Raw genomic sequence first — 16,363 nt, 5'->3', positions numbered from 1 at the left:
CTTGGTAAATTTAAGAAAATTGAAATTGTATCAAGTATCTTTTCCGACCACAACGCCATGAGACTAGATATCAATTACAGGAAAAGATCTGTAAAAAATACAAACATACGGAGGCTAAACAATACACTACTTAATAACGAAGTGATCACTGAAGAAATCAAAGAGGAAGTCAAAAAATACCTAGAAACAAATGACAATGGAGACACGACGACCCAAAACCTATGGGATGCAGCAAAAGCAGTTCTAAGAGAGAAGTTTATGGCAATACAAGCCCACCTTAAGAAACAGGAAACATCTTGAATACACAACCTAACCTTGCACCTAAAGCAATTAGAGAAAGAAGAACAAAAAACCCCAAAGTTAGCAGAAGGAAAGAAATCATAAAAATCAGATCAGAAATAAATGAAAAAGAAATGAAGGAAACAATAACAAAGATCAATAAAACTAAAAGCTGGTTCTTTGAGAAGATAAAAAAAATAGGTAAGCCATTAGGCAGACTCATCAAGAAAAAAAGGGAATAGACTCAATTCAATAGAATTAGAAATGAAAAAGGAGAAGTAACAACTGACACTGCAGAAATACAAAGGATCATGAGAGATTACTAAAAGCAATTCTTTACCAATAAAATGGAAAACCTGGAAGAAATGGACAAATTCTTAGAAATGCACAACCTTCAAAGACTGAATCAGGAAGAAATAGAAAATATGAACAGACCAATCACAAGCACTGAAATTGAAACTGTGATTAAAAATCTTCCAAAAAAAAAATCTTCCAACAAACAAAAGCCAGGACCAGATGGCTTCACAGGCCAACTCTATCAAACATTTAGAGAAGAGCTAACACCTATCCTTCTCAAACTCTTCCAAAATATAGCAGAGGGAAGAACACTCCCAAATTCATTCTACGAGGCCACCATAACCTTGATACAAAAACCAGACAAGGATGTCACAAAGAAAGAAAACTACAGGCCAATATCACTGATGAACATAGATGCAAAAATCCTCAACAAAATACTAGCAAAAAGAATCCAACAACACATTAAAAGGATCATACACCATGATCAAGTGGGGTTTATTCCAGGAATGGAAGGATTCTTCAATATATGCAAATCAATCAATATGATAAACCATATTAACAAATTGAAGGAGAAAAACCATATGATCATCTCAGTAGATGCAGAGAAAGCTTTTGACAAAATTCAACACCCATTTATGATAAAAACCCTGCAGAAAATAAGCATAGAGGGAACTTTCCTCAACATAATAAAGGCCATATATGACAAACCCACAGCCAACATCATCCTCAATGGTGAAAACGTGAAAGCATTTGCACTAAGATCAGGAACAAGACAAGGTTGCCCACTCTCACCACTCTTATTCAACATAGTTTTGGAAGTTTTAGCCACAGCAATCAGAGAAGAAAAGGAAATAAGAGGAATCCAAATCGGAAAAGAGGAAGTAAAGCTGTCACTGTTTGCTGATGACATGATACTATACATACAGAATCCTAAAGATGCTACCAGAAAACTACTAGAGCTAATCAATGGATTTGGTAAAGTTGCAGGATACAAAATTAATGCACAGAAATCTCTTGCATTCCTATACACTAATGATGAAAAATCTGAAAGTGAAATCAAGAAAACACTCCCATTTACCGTTGCAACGAAAAGAATAAAATATCTAGGAATAAACCTACCTAAGGAGACAAAGGACCTGTATGCAGAAAATTATAAGACACTGATGAAAGAAATTAAAGATGATACAAATAGATGGAGAGATATACCATGTTCTTGGATTGGAAGATTCCAAGATACTTGACCCTTCTTAACCTCAGCTTCTTAATTAGATACAGAGACAAAATAATTAGTCATACAACTCCAACTGTGAGAATTAAATGAAATTGAGATCTACTTCTGCACATAATCAGGGCTGATTGCTGGGTGGAAGGTTTGGAAAGCTGTTTCCTCAGCCATTTATGCACAGAATGTTCAGGCTCATTCTATTCTAACAGCTCTATGTTCTAGGTCATGCCACAGCATTGTCAATGAGACATGCAGAAGGGGAAGAGTTGCGTCTGTGCACTGGGGTTAGACCTTTCGGGGCCCCAATTAGCTCACCAAATACCTCCCTTACTATTTAGCAACCAGAGCCACTATTTCGACTCCTAATCTTCCGGAAGACAGAGACATTGTCTGAATTTGTTCATGGTCCTATCTTCCCTTCTTAGCACTAAGCTTGACATGCACTAGGTGCATGAATGAATGAATAAGTGGATGAATGATAGTTATAGTTATACTCCACACATATATCTTTCTTCTCTGACAGTTTGTAACCCCTGGCAGGCCAGAGCCTTAGGCTTACAGCTAAGTCCAGTGGTTAGGACTGGGTGCTCTCACTGCGAGGGGCCCAGTTCGATCCCCGGTTGGGGAACTAAGATCCTGCAAGCCACGCAGCACAGCCAAAAAAAAAAGAAAAAAAGATGGATGCATTATGTTGAACACAAATTATAGCTCAGTGAAGTTGGTTTTTAATATGTCTTTGTATCCCTTCCAGAATCTAGAGCTGTGTCATGCTCATATGCGGAATCAACCTGTATTTTCAGATTGAACTGTACACTTGGGTTTTTCGTTTGCTTGCTTGCATGCTTGTTTTTTTGTGTTTGTTTTGGGGTTTTTTTGTTTGTTTTGGGTTTTTTTGCCACAGCCAAGGATATTCTCAGGATCTCCTGACTTATACATCCAACCACATGCTCCCCACCCAGATTCTTCATAGGCTCCACAAATGACATGGTCAAAACAGAACGGTCAGTTTGCTGACATAGCACCGAAGCTGGTCCTCCATTCACTTCCCCATCGAAGAAAACCACCCTAACCCAGCTGCAAAAATCCACATTCCAAGAGACACACTTAATTCCTCTCTATCCTTACCACAAACGTGGACTTCATCAACAAGTTCAGTACTTCCAAGATACATCTCATCTCAAACCCCATCTCACCCCTTCCATTGCTACGACTGTGGTCTACGAGACTGTAACCTCTCACTGTCATGTGTGTAGTAGCCTCCTAATCTTGTCTCTTGATCTTACAGTCGCTCTATTTCCGTCTGTCCTCCAAGGAACACTTAGAATGAGCTTTCATAAAGTAGATTATAATAATAATTTCCCTTCATTTCAGAAAGCACCCAATGGCTCCATCATAATAAGAACAAAACCCAGAGTCCTTACCATGGCCCACAGGACCTTCTGTTATTGGGCCCCTCCTACCATTCTCACCTCATTTTCTAACACTGTCCTCCCAATACACACTGGCATACAAGCTGTTCCTTAAAACTGCCAAGCTTGCCCGTATCTTAGGGCCTTTCATTTTGCTCTTCCCTCTACCTCGAGGGCTCAGGTCCTATATCTTCCCACTGCTGACTGTGTACTTCTTGTTATTTCAATATTAAATCTAAGTTACGTCTTCAGAAAATCCTTCCTTGCCTTCCCCAAACTAGTCATTCTCTGTCACATTTTCCCATATTATTTTCTTAATGGCTCTTAAATCTTGAGTGTATCAACCCCTGTAGAATGTGAGCTCCCTGAGAACCATGACCCTGTCTGTCAGGTTCTCTGATTTATCTCCAGTGCCTATCACAGTGCCTCACATATCACTGGTAACCAATAAATATTTGTTGAATGAATGAATGAGTGAGTGAATGACGTAGATTTAGCATGCTAAGTTGTGAGGACGCAGGCATAGTCTGGGACATGGGATTTGGGAGGATGGGAGAGTGAGCTCAGGTGTCTCTGAAGCAGCAGTTTTGTTTGAACCCATGAAAACTGTGGTTGGAAAACTGGGTAGAAAGGACATGATAATTGAGGTGGTGCTTCTAGCTGCCTTGGGTATGAAAGTGTAGCATATGTTCTATACCTATTCTCCTTCTTTCTTAATAAAAGAATCCCAAATTTATTTGGGACAGTAATGTTTCCAGTAAAAGACCACATTTATAGCCTCCTTTGCAGCCAAGAATGGTCACATGACCGACTTCTACCTAATGAGGTGATGGCAGAAGTGTTGTATAGTAGTTCCAGGAAGGTGGCTAAAAGGGAGATGAATGTCTCAGACCATGGTGTTTCTCATACCATCTGTTGTGGACTGAACTGTGTCCTACCCAAATTCATACGTTGAAGCTTTAACACCCAGTACCTCAGAATGTGACTGTGTTTGAAGATAGGGCCTTTAAAGAGGTGATTAAATTAAAATGATGCCTTTAGGGTAGACACTAATCCAATATGATTGGTTTCCTTATAAGAGGAGTTCAGGACACGTAAAGAGATACCAGGGTGTGTATGCACAGAGGGACAACCATGTGAAGAAGGAGTAAGAAGGAGGCCATTTGCAAGCCAAGGCGAGAGGCCTCAGAAGAAACCAAACCTGTGGACACCTGGATCTTGGACTTCCAACCTTTAAAACTGTGAGAAATAAATTCTGTTGTTTAAGCTACTCAGCCTGTGGTGTCTTGTTATGGCAGCCATAGCAAACTAATACACCATCAGATAAGGTTTTCAAGTTTGACAGCTCATTAGAATCAACTGGGGTGAACCTTCAAGACACTGATGACTGGGCTTATCCCTAGAGGCTCTGATTCAGTTGGTTGAATCTGAGCATTCGAGGGGATCCTAATGGATATCCAGAGTTGAAAACCACACGTCTAGGAGAATAGTTTCTTGCACTCCATTGAGCAGGCTGAGACTGGTGAATCTAGCATTGTCTGGGAGGCATCCCCCCGTATCTCCCTCCTTCCACTGTTTTTCCTCTACCCCATATGCCCCGTCTTTTTCTGCCCTATCCAGATCTCCACAGATGGACCCAGAGATGCCCCCACCTCTTAATCCTGTTCCATATCCAAGTTCAGTCCTAATTTGAGGAACATTTAATAGCTTCAGCCCCACTTCTGCCCTCCCTGTCAAGAAAAGTGAGTCTCGAGGGGCCTCACATTCTCTTACTCTGCCTGTTAGCCAGAGCCAGGGCAGCTCTCTAGAGGTAACTTCTTGCCTCTTAATCCAATTATAAAATGGATGAAAGACATGAACAGAGGGCAAATAGGCTTAGGAAAAGCTATTCAACATCTTTAGCCATCATGCAAATGCAAATTAAAGGCGCAATGAAATGTTAAACCCACCTATCAGAATGGCTGAAAAAAATGGACAAACCAAATGCAGGCAACACTGGATAAACTGAGTCACTCACACATTGCCAAAGGGAATGTAAAATGGTACAGGCCGTCTGGAAAACAATTTGGCAGGTTTTTCAAAACGAAACATGCGATTACCAAATGGTACAGCAGTTGCACTCTGGGCAATTTACCCAGAGAAATGAAAATTTATGTTTACACAAAAACCTTTACATGAAGTTCATCACAGTTTTACTCACAATAGTTAAAAAGTGGAAATAGCCCAGATGTCTCTCAACGGGGGAATGGGTAAGCAAACTGTGGTACATTCACACCGTGGAATCCTATTCAGCAATAAAAAGGAACAGACGATAGACACACTTTACAACTTGGATGGATCTCAGGAGAATTATGCTGAGTGAAAGAAATCCATTCCTAAAGGTAGTGTACTATATGATTCCATTTCTATGACATTTAGGAAATTATAATAGTGTTTGACAGAGTTTAGGGATGTGGGATCAGGAAGAAGGTGGGTGTGGCTATAAAGGCTAACATGAGGGAAACGTGTGGTGATGAAACAGTTTTTGATCTTGTTTGTGGTGATAGAACACCTACACTGCTGGTAAAAGTGCATGGAATTATATATATAAGTATTATGCCCAAGTGTTCTAACACACAAATGAGTGCATGTAAAATGGCGAAACTGTGGTAAGCTCAGTGGATTGTACCAATGTCCATTTCTTAGTTTCGATACTGTACTAAAGTAATACAAGGTGTTATCATTAGGAGAAGGTGAGTGATGGGTATACATGACCTCTCTACACATTTTTTTGCAACTTTTGGTAAATCAATAATTATTTCAAAATAAAAAAGTTAAAAAAACAACACAGGAGTTGTGGGGAAAATAGTCTTCGGTACAGAACCTAAGAACCTAATAAAAATGTTAACACAGTTTTAGACCTGTTAAGTGAGTAAGAAATCCATAATTATTGGAGTAAATATGGTACTTTACTTGCTAAATACCTTATATTTGTTTATAGAAGTGAACATCAGAACGGTCACAACTTGTGAGTACTGAAGTGGTGGAGAGAAGGTTATCAGGAGGCAAAGCTTGGATTTTAGGGTTGTCCAGGAATGGAGTCCTTACTCTATAATTTTCAAGCACTGTGTAGGTCAGATATAAATGCTAGAGACTGCCAGGGATGATGTGGGAGATGGGACTTTTTGGTCCTGGCCCCACTAACTCATGGTTGGGTCAGGGGAAGAGCAATCCAAGACACACAACATACAATGTGCAATGTTACTCTTTAATATAAAGATACACAAGGATCATGTGTGGGAAAAATATAAAACAACGGGCAGGCCTACACGGTAAACTTTGGCTTCCTGATTAGCCGGACTGCAAGCTTAGTCATGGATATGGCTTCAGTTAAGAGAAGAGAGGTGACAGATATGATGAGGATGAAACTGACATCTAAAGGCTCATTTGCAGAGTTTTCTTCTCAAGATCCCAGGTCAGTGGATGAGGGTCACATCTGGAATTTTGCCCTTGGACTGAAGAAAGTAAAGAGAAAGAATTGGGATGTCAGCAGAGCCAGCAGCCGTGAGTGTCAACCCCAGGGCACCTGACTTCTGTCCACCTTCACCTTCCTGAAACCCTAGAGGTCTATTTCTTCTTATCTCTGAATTCTCAGAATTCACTTTTTGATGAGTAAAGAAATTTTTAGCTCTGGTATAGTCTAGTCATTGTACTGAAAGCGCCTCTAGTGGGGGAGGATAGATGACCTCCCTTAGGACCAAACTGGAGACACTTGACCACACAACTTCACTGCTACATCTATGCTACAAGAGCAAGCCTTCAAGTTTACCAACATGTATGTACCAGAATGAGCAGATGCCACTGCATGTAATGCTGAAAAAGAGGCGAAAAGCTAAATGCCTATCAATAACAGCTTATGGCTTCCTGGAATTCAATTGTTTAATATATTGATCTTAGAAAGAATAATGTAGCTTCACATATACTGAGAAGAAACTATGCTGGCACTAATAATAAAAGAAGTTTCAAAACAGTATATGAGATAGGATACCTGTATTTTATAATACATGGAAATGTATTAGTATGAAATTAGGGTATTTCTCACAAGTAAATGTTTGTAAGGAAAAATAGATTTAAAATAGTTACCTGAAAATTCCCATTAATCACTCCTCTACTCCTCCCAGCTCCCTCCTATCCCCATGCAACCCCAGCACTCACTTCTGAGACCACTAGCGGTTCATCTCAGATGGGGTGGAGGATGCCTGCATGATGTCCTGCTGCTGCTGGGAGAGGGGGTGCATGGAGCTGGAGGTGGGTGTAGGCAGTGGGATGGAGAACACACTCCGGGTCTCACTGGGGTCGGCATCCCTCACAAACAGCTCGTCATTCACGATGCACAGACTGAAGGAAAAATGGGCCCTCAGACAACTGGTGGATGGACACCCACACCCCCAGTACTGACTCTGCTCCCACTGGCACTCAGCAACCAGATTCCTTCCTCGTTCCTCCTGTGTCTGTCTCCCAGGTTCCTTGACTGGTACCTCTGCCCCTCCCCACAGAGCCCACCTTTGGAGAGACTGTCTACCACCTTCACTTGATTTATAGGTTTATCCCCAACCCAGGGGCAGTTTTGCATTTACCCTTTACCACAGTGCAAGGGGTAGACAGTCTGATCCCCATTCTCAGAAGAAGACACTGAGTCACACAGACGTCATGTGACTTGACCAAGGTCACACAGCGAGTGAGTGTTGGGTCAAGGAGTGAACGCATAGGCCGATTCCAGGCCCATACTCTTGTTAACCATTAGGCTACACTGCTCCTTGGATCTCCCTGCTGGCTTTCCACAATACTGAGTAAACCTAAGGTCTTTGCCATGACATTCCCACGCCCCTGAGCCCAGGCGGGGATGTGCATTCCCACCCACAACAGGGCTCTCACCTGCAGGAGCCGGCAGGGATAGCGATGAAAGTCCGGGTGAAGGCACGCACACAGCCCTGAGAACTTCCTTCCACTTCAACAACAAACAAATTACAGCACCCCTTACAGCCGCATGTGCTGTACACGCTCACACAGCGGTCCCCAGTCAGGCTGTGACTGGACACTCATACTGAGAGGGCAGTTGTTCACAGGGGCCAAGGTGTTGGGTATGGGGAGGGCAACTGTAGGAGCAGTCTGCGCCCAGTGACAGGGCCCCTGACGACCACTACACAAGTTCACGGGATGCATTTTTCACAGCCGCCCAAGAGGTGGATAGTACAACCCCTTTTTGCAAATGAGGAAACCAAGAGGTTCAGTAATGGCCCAAGTTCTCAGAGTAAGGATCTGGGATGAGAGCCACCAAAATCCACAGCCTGTGTCCCCAATGCCCAGGGTGTGCAGGGCAGACAGGCATGGACACAGCTCAGACCTGGGTTGTCTGTGGGAAGCCTGAGGGCAGGAGAACACAGTGGGGAAGGAGAGGCGAGGGGAGGGGAGGGGAGGGGAGGGGAGGGGAGGGAACGGAAGGGGAGGGAAGGAAAGAGAAGCGGAAAGAAAGCGAAGGGAAGGGAAGGGGTCAGGGAAGCTGAGTGGTTCTGGGTGTGAGCCTGGCCAGGGGGAGGCAGCAGTGGGCCATCTGCGCTGGGGGTCTACACACACTCACCTGCCTTGAACACCCCGCTGACGGAGAAGCAGAGCATCGTTTTCTGAAAGGGAAGAGCCCAGGCGCCCAGTCACCACCTCCTCCGCCCACCCACCTGCAGCTACCTGGGCCCACCCGAGGGAGGAAGCAGGCGCTCACCGTCTGGAACCACGTGTCCACCACGAAGGAGCTGAAGTCATGCTGAGTCTTGGGCAACACACAGAGAGTGTGCACAATGACACGTTTTGTGTGCTTCAGCAGCTGGACCCGCAGGTCTGTGAGGGGAGGGGAAGCGAGCGAAGGTCAGGGGCTGCCACGCCCTGGGCCCTATGATTGACCCCTTCACCGCCCTTTCCCACCCAGTCTTCCCATGACACACTCACGGGGGTCCTTGAGTTTCTTCATATTCCTGCTGTCCTTGAAATACTTGCACAAGCTGCTTCTAGGAGACAAAGAGCAACAGTGGGTGGTGGGTGTTTGCAGGAGCTGGCCTGTGTCTGCTGGGGAGCCACACGGCCCGGGAGCAGAGCCTGTACTGTGATACTCACGGGGCTGGGTCCTTGGGGTGGAAGGGAATCGTCAGGGAGAAGCAGGCCTCCTCGTGATAAGCACCCGCGAGAACCTGTCTGTCTCCATAGTCATGGATCAAGTAGTACCTGAGGGGGGAGCAAAGAGGACAGTGTATCTCTGTGGTCTGGACCTCAAATGAGGCTTGAAAACTCCCCTGAGCAGACCTGTGCTTAGGTGGCCTCACCTGTCCTAGCCCTTCCCCCATTGCTCAGCTTCTCAGAGGTACTTACTGCTTCAGGAATTGCAGGACTAGGCTCTTCAGCTCATCAGATCCAAAGTAGCTTCCCTGGAATCAAAACAGTCCTCAGGACCATGGCTGACACCCCCTTCTCAGGCACCACTTAAAACCCGGCTTGATCCTCCATCCTCACCTTGCAGGTTGGTAAGCGCTTGCAGGCTTCAATACCACACTTAGCCAGTGGGGATGTCTCCTGGTCATCCTGGGGAAGAGAAGAGGATGTCAGCAGTGCAGACCAGGAGGTGGTGCTGGATGATCAGGGAAAAGGATGGGCCCAAGAGAGGGTGAGGGTCAGAGGTCAGTGGTGAAAGGGCCCTGGAAATTCCATGGGCAGGACTACAGTTTGGATCATCACCGTGTATTCCCCAAAGCCTATGAAGAATGTGCTTGTAGAAGATCCAGAGCGTTTGTCAGGTTCCCACAGGGACTGTACCATCGCCCTCCGCCCAGGACTTTGAAGGGTCAGTTTCAAAACTGTAACTGGGGCAAGACCTAATGGGGTTCAGAGTAGTTTGTGGGTGCTGTCAGTGCCAGTTAGAGGAGTCAGTGAACAAGGAATACACTTACCAAAGTTAGTAACTTGGGGAACAATTCCAGGATGGAGCTGCCAAAATCAAGACAAAACAGAAAAGTCAGTGAAACTGTGGAGGTGACCCTCTTCCTCATGGGAGCAAGTACACCCACACCACAGCGTCCCAGGCATCCAGGGCCCTGAACACGTCCCGCATCGACTGACACAGAGGGAGAGCAGGCCCTACCTCCCTCCCCGCCTCCCTCCCTCCCTTCCTCTCCTTCCCCTGGGTAGCTCCCCCGCAGACTGCCTGGACTCTCTTCTCCAGTGCCACAGGGACCAGCATTTCAAACCCATGCTTCAGGGCTTCCTTCCCCTCCCTTCCTTCCTCCAGGGCCCCACTGAAGGCTGTGGAGAGAAGAGGGAATGGGGTGTGTGCCCGAGGCTCTGCTACCTCACTGGCGGTCCAGCACTCTGCCAAGACCTGGACCAAGACCTGGACTTCCCCCTTGGATGGCCCAGGGTGCTGGGGCAGGGAGGTGAGTGAGGTGGGGCTCAGGGAGGGAGATGGAGGGGGATGAAGACAGAAAGGGAGTGAAGGTACGAGGGGATAGATGAGAGAGACATATGGGCCTAGACACAAGGGAGAGAGAGAAAACAAAGGGAAGGGAAAGAAGCTCTCCCATGGTGGGGGTAAGGGAAGAAGAGAGGAGAAAGGGGAAATGGCGCCCCATTTGCAGCTCTTCACCTGCCCCAGAATGGCTCAGACACAGCACAAGAATGTAAAATATGCACATGTTGGGCTGGGGGCCCACTGGGTGCTGGTTGAAACTTTGGCAGCTTTGTGATGCAGAGAGCAGAGCATAGGGCCTGTAGTCCTCCCTGAGGTCCACGTCAGCTGCCCCTTGCAAACGGGCACTTTCGGGAGTAGCTCAGGCTGCCACCGGGTAACAGAGGATGCATCTGACCTTATGTTGGTTGACATATCAGGGAAGGTGGTGCACAGGGGGTTTCTGTCTGCACACATCCCTTCTGGCTCCAGCCGCTCACCCATGTCCATCTCCCCTGCAGACTTCACCTGTGATTATGAGGAGGAACCACATGGGCCAGAGAAACAGAGCCAGGATGGCCGTGCACCCCTAGTCGCTTCCTTTTCCTACAAATCCATTTCCCTTCCTCTGTCACCACCACATGAGCCTTCCCACCTTCCCTTCAAAGACGGATCTGGGTACCACACCTCACCTCAGTGTTGGAGAGGTTCAAGTTCTTGGTGTTGGAAGCATTCGGCATAGTGTTGGACAGGCTGTGCAGCTGGTAGGGTTTCTTGCTGCTCAGGTCCAAGGCCAAAAGCTATGATGAGGAAAGAGTTAGAGTGAGGACCCCAGCAGGGGATACCTGAGACAAATCTGCCTCTTCTACCTAATCTCTCCCACCATCACCACCTGCTCCAACATCGGGTCTAAGGTCCTCACCTTGGGCATATTCCCTGGATGGATCTGCAGGGAGGCGGCCATGCCAGTTCTAGGGTTTCGTGCCATTCCAGTATCAGGGGTCATCAAGTCTCCAGGAAGACAGGAGGAGGGAAGCGGGGGCTGAGAGGCTCCTGGCTGGTACAGCTCCAGCACCAACCCCTCCCCGAGTTACCATTCCTGAGTATCCTTTCCAGCTAGACCCCTCTGCCCTCACCTGCTCTACAATTACTGCTGTAGCCATACCAGGGTCAGAGCGGACTCTCTGGATGTCAAGAGATTGCTGGGAGGCATCATATTGTTCCTTCATGGACAGCTGCAGAGTTAGAGATGGGGTTCAGGGGCCTGAGTCTGAGGTGGTGATCGGGGGCAATAGGTGGGTCTGGCTGTGAGTGCACAGGTTGTGTTGAGTCTGCATTACCTTTATCTGCTCCACCTTTTCTGACCTCAGCTCCTTCAGCACAGAGTGGGGTGCATCACAGGGATCAACAAAGATAGATATCTGTTGAGAACACAAGAGGGGCTGGGTAAGCTCCAGGAAATCTGAGCCCTGGGATCAAGCAAGACCGTGCCCCTGTCCTGCCCTCTTGCCCCCAGCTAGCCCTGCTCATGCCCTTGATACATACCCTTTCATTAGCCTCATTGTAAATCTTGCCGTTGACATTCTTCAGTGCGAAGGCAATGTTGGCATTCTCAACGAAGAACTGGGCCTGCATTTTCTCATAGTGAAACTGTAGGGAGAGTGACAAGAGAAGCATAATATGAGACCAGAGCCATTTCTCATCTGGGCCTGCCATCTACCCCGTTTCCTCTCATCGGCCTCAATGTCCTCTCTTACTTCGACTGGGGTGAAGGGGACACTGCATTGCTTCTGAATCAAATTCAGCAGCCACTTCTCATCATATTTAATACCGAAGGGAATCTAGGAGCCAAAGAAATAATTGGGGAAAGAAAAATGATACAATGGAATCCAAGGTTAAGATAAGACCCAGCTGTGTCTTGCTTTAGGACCTTTTCTCAGGCTTTAGGTAATTTCTTAAGATAGGACAATATCTGTTATCGCTAACTTTTACACCAGACATGGACTTCCCAAATACCCTTTCTTTCCATTTAAATACTTTTCCTGAAATAATCGACTTCATATCTTTCACATGTACTTACTTTTATAAAGTTCTAAGAGATCCTACCTAAGGCAGACCTGGCCCGCCCCTCTGACGAGGACCCCAGAGACTCAACCTCCTCCCACACTCAGCTTGAGCCAAACTGTGTCTTCTGGTGTGGAGTTGCTCCATCTCCTTGGCAGTAGTTTCCTCCTTTGCTTTTAGACGGCCTCTCCCATGCTCCCTGCAGTCAGTCTGCTCCCTTTATATTGCTTCTCTGAACCTGCCCTCACATGATCTAGGAAGTTAACTCCTAGTAATAACAAGACAGATTACCAACTCCACTGCCACGAGAGAAAAGTTCCCAGCATCTCTACACGTGCCCAACATGACTCTCTCTGTCACCTTCTTCTACATGTTAGGTCCATTTAGCCAGCACACTCACTCTGATCTTGAACCAGCTCCCCAAGGTCTCATCCTGCCTGTTTCTCTCCATTCTTCTCTCTGGAGGCTTTTGCTCTGTCTCCTTGTTAACATGGGTTTCGTCTTGTTCCTGAAAATTGCCTCTCCGATGACAGGATGGAATGGCATAGGGAGCACTGTGGGGAAGTGGAGAGAAGAAAGTGGTCCGTATAGTCTTGGGAAGTCTTCTCTACATTTTCCCCAATGATAGCAGAGCTACAATAAAGACTGCTCAACTGTTAACCTGATCCCATCATTCCTCACTCTTCCAGGTTAGAGAGAAGAATGACATATTTAACTACAAGGTTTTGTTTTTCACTGGTTGATACTGGTCAGCCATGCTGCCTCGTCACTTACTATCTTGCTTGGGTGTCCACGTGAGCATCACTTCTTAGTGATTCTCTATCTTGCTGGTGCTGGGATGAAGGATGAATACCAGACCTGACTTGTTCAGGCCAATTGTTATACCTCCTTTGGTAAATACGCCAGCATCTGGCTCTTCTTTGTAAGGAGGTTACTTGCTTATTGTACCCTGAAATTGAGAATATCACATCAATTGTCTCAGTACCAGAAAAATTCCTGGGTAAATATCACGGTAATGAAGAAACACCACCAACTTTAAAATCTAAATAGGAAATTATCATAGTTAGGAAGAAAAAATAAAGGCTGAGAGACTTCACTGTGTTTCTGCTTCTCAGGAAATGAGAGGTAGGCAGCATTCACAGCCAAGAAGAAAACAAGCACAGAGGAAAGGGTCTGGACCCAGGGTTTAGTCTGTGTTGTTAGTCCCTGCTCTGCTTGGTTCAGGTTATGTGACCTGGGACAAGTGACTTTTCATCTCTAACTCTCTCTTCTCTGCTCTGCTCTAGGGGGACAATAAAACCTACCCTGAAATCTAGCCTGGTGTGTTGGTTCAAGTGTCAAAGGTGATCTCCCTGCCTGATGGAAGAATTAGAGATATGAAAGATAAATCTGATGAAAAGATCCAGAATGGAGCCTGGAGAGACATAACATGGAGAATACCAAAAGCGAGGGGGAGATAATTAAAGGTGATGCAGTGAACATACCTAACACATGGTTAATGTGAGTCCCGGAAAGAATGGGAGGGAACAGTGGAGAAGTGGTATTTGAAGAGATCTTGGTTGAGAAGCTTCCAAAAGTAACAAGATATCGACTCAGTGTAACAGTATTATTGTAACTGGAGAAAAAGTATGCTCTAAAGAAAAACATTCTTAAAGAAAAGGCATTCATTTCATCATCCTGTAACAAAAACTTGGAAAATTTGTGACCAGAAGACTCAAACTAAAAGAAATATTATAAGCTCTTTCTTGGGCAGAAGAAATATCATCCCACGTGGAGGCGCATAGATACAGGAAAGAAAGACAAATGACATTTGTGAATATGTAGGCAAATTTAAATGAGTGTTGATTATATAACACAATGATAGTAATTTCTTCTGGGGATTTAAATATATAGAGAATGAAAATGCATGACAATAAATTTGGAGGGAGTGTATGGAATCAAAGTGTCTCAAGGTCCCATAATTGTCTGAGGAGTTCTAAAGAGATAATTAACTAATATGAGACAGTGACAAGGCAAAAATGTACATTGTAATCTTAAGGGTAAGCACCACCTGAATGGCAAAAGAATGTTTAACTAGATAGCCACATGAGGTGACAATTTAACAGTTACAAAATATTAACCCTTTCAAAGGAAAGGAAAGGAAAAGGAACTTAGAAGAGGCAAAAATAAATATACAGTAACATGATAAACATAAACCAAATTACATCTATTTTTACCTAAAAAGTTTCAGGCTAAATATTCCAAATAGAAAGACAGATATTATCAGACTGGACAAGAAACCTTCCATCAAATGTTCCTTAAAAGAGACACATGCAAAATTTAATCATCAGGAAAGTCTGAAAATAAAAAAATGGCAAAATGTATACCTTCTCCACATTAACCTAAAGAAAGCTGGCATAACCACATTAGTAAAAGAAAAGGTACACTTTAAAGAAAAAAACATTAAAAGAGAAAGAGGGAGATTTCCTTATGATAACAGGTGCATTGCAATAACAAGATATTAATACAAAATTCTGAATTTGTATGCATGTCTTAAGACAAAGCCAAAATATGCAAAGCAAATACTGACAGAAATAAACAACAAATGGAGAAATCCACAGTCACAGTGGGAAATTTTAACACAGCTCACTGAGTGACCAATAAAGTGGCAGAGAAAAACTCAACTACAGGGAGGAGATTTTAAAATGTGACTTAAATAAATTAAGAAATGTATTTAATTGACATAGAACAATTCACATAACAACTACTCCTCAAACATTCCAGAATAGATCATATGTTGGGCAATAAAGCCAGCCTCAAGAACCTTTTCTGGGCTAATACAATTTACCCTGCCTAGTTAAAGTAAGATTCAAGGGTAATAGTGGGTTTTCTTCCCCTCTCCCACCTCTATTATTAATCCAAAGAATATTAGCTTATACTAACCCCATCCCCCGCCTAGGGGACCATTTCCACTCTCCAAGCCCTAGGTCACATGAATCAGGCCTTTTCCCTAACCAGGGGAAAAAATTCACCTCAGCTATGGCCATTTCCATAGGAGGGGAGGTTTTCCATGTGGAATCAGGATGGGAGTGTCAGAGACCATTTCCTCAAGAGAGTGGAAACTAGTCAGCCTGGGCCTTCTCCACCCCTTCTCTAAAGGGGGTTCAGCTGGTTGGGGTCCTGTGCGTTGGGGTTAGGGAGGAAACCCAGAACCCCTCCTGCCCTATGGAGATCTGACGAAAAGGTCTCATGCTAATCAACTCACCCATGGGGTGGCCTGAAGGCAGTGATCTGTCACCACCCTCCTCACAGGCTGCTCGTGAAGAGAATCTGTGGGTCTGGAGCTGGAGGTTTGGAGAATATCAGGAAGGGCTTCCGAAGAAGGAGAGCGCAAGCCCCAAACCACTTTGTCAGAGCCACACAAACAAGATGGAGTCCTAACAGGAAGTCCCTTCCCCAAGGGCACAGAGGAGGAGAGCCCTGGGAGCCAGAGGAGACTTAACGTCCTGTAATTACTGCCCCCTGAGTTTGCTACCAACCTAACACCCAGGGAACTCTTTCCAACTGTATCACCCTTGCAGAGGAGGCCATCTGGAATCAGGAGGCTTAGGGGACCTTGATACTTCTGGTTACAAACACAGGGAG

General features: G+C 45.1%; 1 protein-coding gene across 1 annotated transcript in view; it reads right to left on the bottom strand.

The window, feature by feature from the left end:
- Positions 1-16,002, bottom strand: part of LOC111170887 (nuclear RNA export factor 3) — a 283,690-nt gene extending 267,688 nt beyond the window's left edge. Inside the window, exons 1-19 of the mRNA XM_089904248.1 lie at positions 15,984-16,002; positions 13,514-13,688; positions 13,140-13,293; positions 12,433-12,516; positions 12,221-12,325; positions 12,016-12,096; positions 11,841-11,910; positions 11,598-11,686; positions 11,368-11,475; positions 11,094-11,203; positions 10,182-10,218; positions 9,748-9,816; positions 9,607-9,662; positions 9,355-9,462; positions 9,190-9,248; positions 8,966-9,081; positions 8,828-8,870; positions 8,125-8,197; positions 7,449-7,587 (exon numbers count right to left, since the gene is read on the bottom strand). Coding sequence (XP_089760374.1) covers positions 7,449-7,587; positions 8,125-8,197; positions 8,828-8,870; positions 8,966-9,081; positions 9,190-9,248; positions 9,355-9,462; positions 9,607-9,662; positions 9,748-9,816; positions 10,182-10,218; positions 11,094-11,203; positions 11,368-11,475; positions 11,598-11,686; positions 11,841-11,910; positions 12,016-12,096; positions 12,221-12,325; positions 12,433-12,516; positions 13,140-13,293; positions 13,514-13,688; positions 15,984-15,987 — 1,680 coding nt within the window. The 5' untranslated portion in view covers positions 15,988-16,002. The remainder of the gene's footprint in view (positions 1-7,448; positions 7,588-8,124; positions 8,198-8,827; positions 8,871-8,965; positions 9,082-9,189; positions 9,249-9,354; positions 9,463-9,606; positions 9,663-9,747; positions 9,817-10,181; positions 10,219-11,093; positions 11,204-11,367; positions 11,476-11,597; positions 11,687-11,840; positions 11,911-12,015; positions 12,097-12,220; positions 12,326-12,432; positions 12,517-13,139; positions 13,294-13,513; positions 13,689-15,983) is intronic.
- Between the last annotated feature and the right edge of the window lie 361 nt (positions 16,003-16,363).

The sequence above is a fragment of the Delphinapterus leucas genome, chromosome X (genome assembly GCF_059928025.1).
Source record: "Delphinapterus leucas isolate spDelLeu-1000000601 "Yukka" chromosome X, BTC_Dleu_Yukka2, whole genome shotgun sequence".
Classification (NCBI taxonomy): Eukaryota; Metazoa; Chordata; class Mammalia; order Artiodactyla; family Monodontidae; genus Delphinapterus; species Delphinapterus leucas.
The sequence above is the reverse complement of the archived record's forward strand: the minus strand, read 5'-3'. Positions and strand labels throughout refer to the sequence as shown.